Here is an 8,454-nt window from a genome sequence, read left to right on the forward strand (position 1 = left end):
GAAGTACCCAGATAAATCAGTTCACCCTTGGCTGTAACTAAATGCTGTCTAGTGACTTGTGATCGACAGGGCTTTACCCTCTGACAGCCAGATTCATTGTTGGGACAGCAACCAATCGTCGGGTTTGACGACATGAGCCTAATCAAAGTTGGAGTATAAAAAGCCCCCTTGGAATATATAAGGTACACCAGTGTGGCAAGCTGTCTCTCAGATTGCATTTGCTTTCACGGATCTGTTTAGTGCTGAAACGGAAAGGGGGAGGGGGAAAAAAAGAAGGGAAAAGTGCTGCACTGAATGTGAGATCATGCAAAAGCTAGTGCTCTATGCTTCTATTTACCTGTTCATGCTGATTTCAGTTGATCCGGTTGCTCTTGATGACAGTAGTCAGCCCACAGAGAACGCTGAAAAGGATGGACTGTGCAATGCTTGTACGTGGAGACAGAATACAAAATCTTCCAGAATAGAAGCCATAAAAATTCAAATCCTCAGCAAACTGCGTCTGGAACAAGCTCCTAACATTAGCAGGGATGTTATTAAACAACTTTTACCCAAGGCTCCTCCACTGCAGGAACTGATTGATCAGTATGATGTGCAGAGAGATGACAGTAGCGATGGCTCTTTGGAAGATGATGACTATCATGCCACCACCGAAACGATTATCACAATGCCTACAGAGTGTAAGTAACCCTGCTTCTTTCGCCTCCCACTGCCCCTCCGAGAGAGTTGTCTCCCTGCTGTAGAGCCACACAACTCCTCCTCAGGCTCTCCCAACAGGCTGCTGCCTGAAGTCTGCTGGAGGGAGGGAGGAGAGCGTTATTTCTAAAGAATTTGAGCCAGGTTCAGATGACCGTGTGGCGATCCTTTGTTTTACTGTTCGGTTTTCGGCTCCTTATAATGTGTGTGCCCTGTAGCACTTAGGATTTGCCCATTGCACTAGAAAGCAAAGGGAGATCTGCAGTTTAGTCAACTTCGTTATCTGCAGCACTCGGGGCATTTCCTCTCGCAAATATAAAGTACAAGTGCAGATAACGAGAGAACTATATTTTTGTGAGAGAGGTTTCACTGGCCAGTATTTTTAGAAGCAATAGAAATCAACAGAAATGCAGCTTAGAGCACTACACCTACCTAACTGCAACATGCTATGGCAAGTGCAATTACAGAGTTAAATTCTTGCCTCTTTGCTGATCCCATAAACTAGCACCACCCACCTCGGAGTTAAAACTATGTATTTAAAGCAAATATGTGTGTAACAGATTAAATGTAAAAATGTCCGTGCTATAGCAATCAGCTCACGTAGCCGTGCCAAGGAAGAATGAAGGCATTTACTGAATGAGCAGATTCTGAGTTATCTTCCGAGTGCTAAACATCTGCTATGGCTCCTATCAAGTATCTTTTGCACAGCTAATACTGTAGTATCTTATGTTCTTCATCAGCTAAAGTATTTGACTATGGCAGCTGTTTTTTTAAATAACACTTATGAATATGATGTCAAAAAGGAAAAATATGACAGGGCATATAAGACATGTTAGCAGTGACAGATATCATCATGATATGCAGACTAGAATAATATCAGCTGCTCTCACCAGCTAAAAATGAACCCACAGATGAAAAAGTAAACTTTTCAGTGAAATTCTTCAACTTAGTAATTATTAAGATGGGCACTGAATAGCATTATTTTACTGCAGCCTTATCGCAAAGCTGAGGTCTGCCTGCACTTTTATTCCAGACTTTTATGTTCAAGGCTTTATAACTTTTTTTAATCAAATTGCTACATAGTTACAGTGACAGAAGAAAAGTCATATTTCATTGCTCTGAGTTCATTTCCTACTTCTTATAAAAAGCCCTTGAGCTATTTTAAATGCACTAAAGAGACAGGTATCTTAAGTGATGAGATTTATGAATGTTAAAGCCCTGCACCATTTAGGATTAGTACTACCCATTTTATCCTGGCATGGAAAGATATTGCCATGACTAGGTATGACAGCTGCATCGTAGGCTACAGGAAGGAGGAACGCAGCACCACATGTGACTATCCTCTAATATTATTCAAATGAAAACAAAATGATCCTTATATTAATCCCCTCAATTATTTTCTTCCCACTGAGAAAAGAAATGGAAGTGTTTGTGCAGTTTGCCCAGGGCTGTATGGTTTGCAACGGGCTGAGGCTTTGGAGTAAATTAGAAATAGCTGGATCACCACACATGTGTTGAGTCAGCTTATGCAAAGTTGCTGTTCTGCATGCTTTATGAAGGAAATGACCAGCAGAAGTGAATTAGTGATAGAATAATAATTTTGTTGACTAAAAGTTGCTGTACAGTGTAAACCATAGAAAATGAATTAAGTTAAATACACTTTGTTACTGGTACTCTTTATAACATATTGTACTATTTTCTATGCAGTCTGAAAAAAAAAAGTCAGGTTTATATACGGATTTTTTCTTGTTCCCTGTTCAGTAATCTATTTTTTCCATTCATTTATAGCTGATTTTCTTGTACAAATGGAGGGAAAACCAAAATGTTGCTTCTTTAAGTTTAGCTCTAAAATACAATATAACAAAGTAGTAAAGGCACAATTGTGGATATACTTGAGGCAAGTCCAAAAACCTACAACGGTGTTTGTGCAGATCCTGAGACTTATTAAACCCATGAAAGATGGTACAAGATATACTGGAATTCGATCTTTGAAACTTGACATGAACCCAGGCACCGGTATTTGGCAGAGTATTGATGTGAAGACAGTGTTGCAAAACTGGCTCAAACAGCCCGAATCCAATTTAGGCATCGAAATAAAAGCTTTCGATGAGAACGGACGGAATCTTGCTGTAACTTTCCCAGGACCCGGGGAAGAGGGATTGGTAAGTCTATTTAGAAAAATCTCATTTGATTGAAAAGCATTTAAGCTCTGTTTTAAGGATAAAATGGGTGCATTGTTTTGGGAATGGAAGATAAAAGTTGTGGATATCCAATTCTTTCATTCTTTGCTCTCTAATCATGCCAAAAATCAATAGCTTTCCTCTGCCTCCATTTCCCTATCTAAAAAATTGAGAGAAATTGCAGTATCTCAGAGAGACATTGTGAGGCATTAACTAGAAAAGGTTTTGGTAATTACTGATGGATGATACTATCAAAGTAATTGTCTTTAATTTTGAGAGCAAATACTGCTTAATAAGCCTAAAGAAGTGTCTTTAGATTCTTTCACTGGTTAGGAAAGATGCCTCCAATATTGCTGAGAAGGCAAGGGAGTTCCTACATACTCTCCATGCACATATTTTCTATTAACAACAACAAAATTTGTCTCTTTAGGAAGGTGAGAACAGATCTTCTGTGTAATGCTAAAATCTTTACCTTTCAGTGATTGGTAGAGTGTATCATTCTACCATTTGAAATGTCTGAATAGAGAAATTCTGCTTGATACAATACTTATGTCATGATGATAAGAAAGAGCACAAAATAAATATCTGGTTTGTTTTTATAAAAATAGATGAACAAATTACACCTGAAGTGTACCTGCAAGTACATCTGAAGTAAAGCTGAAGTGAAACTACAGCATTTCCTTGCCATTTGTTCCTGTAAATCACAAATCATCTACAACCTGTACAAATATCTGAATTTATCACAACCAAGTGACACCTCCTTTTGAATAAAGTATGAAGAATATTATTCTATTTTTACTTCTATGTAGTAGATGAATCTATTGATCACAAAAAACATAGAAGTATTTAGGTTGGAAAAGACCATTGTGTCCAACCAAATTCATGCAACATTTAACTTACAGCAGTATAACATAATTTAAAAGTGCTTAAAAGAAAAACTCAGTGATATCTTGATTGTACATCCAATACAAATGTGGATCTCCTGTATTTGAAACAGGCCAGCTGGATATCATGATTAGGAATGTCCTCACCACCTCCATCCATTGAAACGATGATACATACAGATAACCATGGCTATCATCATCTATAAATAAACATTTCAGTGGCAGAGCAGGGCTAGAGGCACAGCTGATAACGGGAGAGGAAATCTCTTCTCTCTTCCATCCAGCTCCTCTTAAGCAGCTCCCCTCCCAGTACAGGGGTGCTCCTCCCACCAAACACCTCCCCATGTAATTTACCTTTGGAAAGGGCACTTCCAGCAGCTCCACAGCTGGCAGGTATCTGGGGAGAGGGAAACCTCTGTAACACAGTTAGATGTGCTGTTACCCCTGAGGAATGGTCTCCATAGGATGGACCCACCAGTGCCAACCAACACACGGGGCAGAAATCAGTGTGCAGAAGGGAGCAACTTTGAGAACTTTCTCAAACTCAAGATCGTGAAGATTACAATTTCCTTCTAGTCTGGGTGACTATGGAAACACACCTTCAGTAGAAGGCATGTGGCTCAGAGATCTGGTGAAAGTACATTCCTGGCCACAGGACTCTTCCAGGATTCAAAATACTTAGCTGCCCCACCAAATTCATTCAGTCACAGAATCATTCAAGCATGGCAGCAATAGAGGAGTAACTTTTGTCCTCCTTGGTGTGGACAAAAAACTTCCCTTGATAGCCAGAAAGCCTGAATTCTATATGATTTTAATGAAAGGAATTTCAGGAGGACTCACAAAAGCTCTTATTATGGATTTTAAAACAAAGAAACAAACAAACAAAATCCACATCAAAAGTAAAAATTCAGCATCCTCCCAATTTCTGAAATGTTCTTATGGCAGCTAAAGGATGCTAGCACTGAGACAATGGTGATTTCAGGTACAAATACTCAGGTCTTAAAGCTCTATATAGAGAAACAGCAGGGAAATGCAGAGATAACTGTAACAGGATTGTTGCAAATTTTGTTTGCGAACTTCATTTCAGAGTATTAATTTGATACGTCCACATCTGAAATACTGTTTGCATGTTTTTAGTGAACTTGGGCTTACCTCAGGAATGATTCCAATTCCTTCTCCTCTTCTCACAGAACCCATTTTTAGAGGTCAGAGTTACAGACACACCAAAACGGTCCCGCAGAGATTTCGGTCTCGACTGCGACGAGCACTCGACAGAATCCCGATGCTGCCGCTACCCGCTGACGGTGGATTTCGAAGCTTTCGGATGGGATTGGATTATCGCTCCCAAAAGATACAAAGCGAATTATTGCTCCGGAGAATGTGAATTTGTGTTTTTACAAAAGTACCCGCACACCCACCTCGTGCACCAAGCCAACCCCAGAGGCTCGGCAGGCCCTTGCTGCACGCCCACCAAGATGTCCCCCATCAATATGCTGTACTTCAACGGCAAGGAACAAATCATCTACGGCAAGATACCAGCCATGGTTGTAGATCGCTGCGGGTGCTCATGAGATCTTCGTCAGATCCACCAACTCACAAACCGTGGAAGCTACCAAAAAAAAAAGAAAAGAAAAAAAAAAGAGAAAAAATAGAAAAAGTTATACCCCCTCGCCAGTCTTTCAAACTGTGAAGTTACGTACACTAGGCATTGCTGACCTCCTGTGCACTACCGGCACCAGCTACAGAACGTGAACTAAAGGACAGTGTAATTACCTGATGGCTGCTTGTGAGCCAGCAAAAGAGAAAAGCTACAATCAAAATCACCGGATTTAATCCAAGAAGTTCTTACATTATGAGGGAATCAATATTCAGTCACTTGGATGCAAATTTACATGCAGGTTTCAGTACACTGGTAATCAAAAGCAAGCTCCTTCTCACCTGAGGACAGAAGGAGCAGGCTTTTAGGTTCCTTTCTTCACAGCTTCACTTAATATCATATTTACAGGAATACATATACTGGTAACATATATGCCACTACACAATACCACCAGAATTATCCTTAAACACTTGAATATATAGTGCAGACTTGTGAAATGTATCAGATGAAATTCCATGTAAACGGACAAACCCTGAAATTAGGGATGGCATAGTGTATTTAGTGTGTTTCCATTCCTTTTTCTCATTAGTATGTTAGCAATCAATGGCAATGGTGCTACGTAAGCAGGCTGAGTAAATAGAAAGATAGTTATATAAGTGAAAGAATTTAGGCTTAATAATGAATTTGCCCTATCCTCAGGTACACTATTCAACATTCGCAAGAAATAGATATTTTTTAAATGAAAAGGAATAGTTTTCTAGGCATAGAAAAACAGAAGGCAGCAGAGAAAACCAACATTCAAATTGCAATCCCACATTTTAACCTGCCCTTGCAACATTACCGTTTGCACTATGGTAAACCAATGCAAATAGTTGGTTGCTACAGATATTGTTTAAAAACCACTTTGATATAACTGACTTATATGTAATATGTATGCATCAATATTTTGTAAATAAATGTTTATTTTTTAATCACTGTTGGTATATGTTCATCACAAGAAAAGAATGACTTTAACCTGTACTTTAGTTTAATAAACAAACCCCAATATTCTCTTCATGATATAATTTTCTGGATTTTAACATAAATGATATGTAGGAACAATGCAACAAAGTAAACCATATGTTGAGAACTATTCTACATTTTATATGTTTTTTACATTGGTATGAGCCATTTAGGATAAATGATGGCTGTTGACATGTTTATAAGGTTCTTTGGGTTATTGTTTTTATGGTCATTTTGATCCACAACTGAATTTCCATATTTTGAGTGTTATGTTCATAAATAATGATGATACCACAAAAGATTGCTATTAAATGCATTTTATTATATTTAAAAGTTTGCAGCAAAGCATTTTCTGTATTTGAGTAAACACAGTACATGGATTTCCACATAAATTCTGTACATTTCCTTATAGTAAAAAATTGTTAATTGAAATTAAAAGATTTATTTACTATAAAGTCCATTTTATTTCACATGTGAAATAGAGCTGATAAACCAGGTGTTTGTTAAGACAACACAATCACTGTTAAAACATCTTCATGTTAGTATGATGCATGTTTTTGTTATATTCCAGAATTCAGTTTTGAATTTTCCTTTGTGTAAAACCACCCTAAAACTGCAAAACTGCTTGATTTTCTTTCCCTTCCTCTTTTATATATTTTCTGCCTCGGTGGTAAATATTTTGTATTGAGTTTTTTACTTTTTTTTAAATTTGTATGTAAGGACATTAAAACTTAAAGTTTGAGCAATGAGGTTTGAAATTTAAAAGCAAACAGATTTTCTGCAATTTCTTTTGAATGATTAGGAGTTTTGCTAAAGCTGTGTCCAAGCATCAAGCAGATGTTCAGCTTCTCCCGATGCAGTTCACCGGAGCAGCTCCCTGGGGCCCTTAAATACACTTTCAATTTAGTTTTCCACAAAACACCATCAGATTAAATAAAAATCTAAAAACTTCTGGAATACAGACTCTCAGAGAAGCCACAAGAATTTAAAGTACAACACAGTTCCCCTCCTAACCGAAGTTACCGAATTAAGGGAGGAATCTTCTGTTTGTTGAAATCAGTGGCAAAACTTCCACTGGCTTTAACAGAGACCAACATTTTGCCCTTTGACTTTTAACTCGTGACATTCAGGCACCAAGCAGTGCCATCCTGCTCATGTGATCTATCAATAGCATCCCCTTGCGTGAGGCTCTTAAACCATTCAGAGACTTCCAATTAACTTCCATATACCCTGTAGCTAAACATTCACTGCTTTAATTGGGCCAGTTCATATAGCAACAGCTGCAGAGATGCAGCAGCGTGGATTTTGCAGTTGATAGGGAACAAAACATATTCCCAGTCTGCACCAAAGTCCAGTTACAGCACCTGCGGGATTATTTTGACTCATGATAGGTAAAGTAAAGCTTATGCAAATTCATTTACCCCCACACAAGTGACATTAGCTGCCTGGTAATAACTGTACCCTGCACAAAGGCAGTGCAAAAGTGATGGAATTTTTTATTCCTGGAATCAATGAAAACAAAATTAAACCAAGAAAATAAGCAGTACAAATTCCAAAAAGCATCTACTCCAACCAGCATCCCATCTTGACACTCAGACAAATTTTGTTCCATGTAAATTTCATGCAGTATGCATCTTTTATATTTTGACAAACTTGAAATTATCGTAGAGCAATTATGGCTCCTGTGATTTCATATTGACCTTACAGATAAGTAGTTTCCCATGGAACATGCTGTGGGCTTTGATCTTGTTGGTTTTAGCTGCTGAATAGTTGATTATTAATGTATTTACTGGCCATCAATTTAAGATGTCAATGATTCCTTTTGTTCTTATTCTTGCGTCCTTATATTTACAAGGCTCAGGTCTGAGAGACTTCAGCAGCATTTGTGAATACTTTGTAGAGCTCTCAAACCTGTTTAACTGTGTATTCAGAACAATGAAAATAGCCAATGAGGGATGATGTGTGAGCAATAGCATCATTTCCTTGCCTGGCATCCTAAGAATCCCAACAGGAATGAACCAGGTAGAATCCAGCTTTCCAAGGCAGTGTCCAAGTGCCCCAAGATGCATGTGCACACCTTCAACAGGGCAGTCCCTCA

At 38.4% G+C, this 8,454-nt stretch overlaps 1 protein-coding gene across 1 annotated transcript; it reads left to right on the forward strand.

Moving 5' to 3' along the window:
• Window positions 1–210: 210 nt before the first annotated feature.
• On the forward strand, window positions 211–6,985 carry MSTN (myostatin). The gene is made up of 3 exons (XM_063399784.1): window positions 211–677; window positions 2,482–2,855; window positions 4,948–6,985. Exons 1-3 carry the CDS (start codon window positions 305–307, stop codon window positions 5,326–5,328), a joined length of 1,128 nt encoding a protein of 375 aa, XP_063255854.1. The 5' UTR covers window positions 211–304; the 3' UTR covers window positions 5,329–6,985.
• Window positions 6,986–8,454: the final 1,469 nt, after the last annotated feature.

Source organism: Prinia subflava, chromosome 6 (assembly GCF_021018805.1).
Source record: "Prinia subflava isolate CZ2003 ecotype Zambia chromosome 6, Cam_Psub_1.2, whole genome shotgun sequence".
NCBI lineage: Eukaryota > Metazoa > Chordata > Aves > Passeriformes > Cisticolidae > Prinia > Prinia subflava.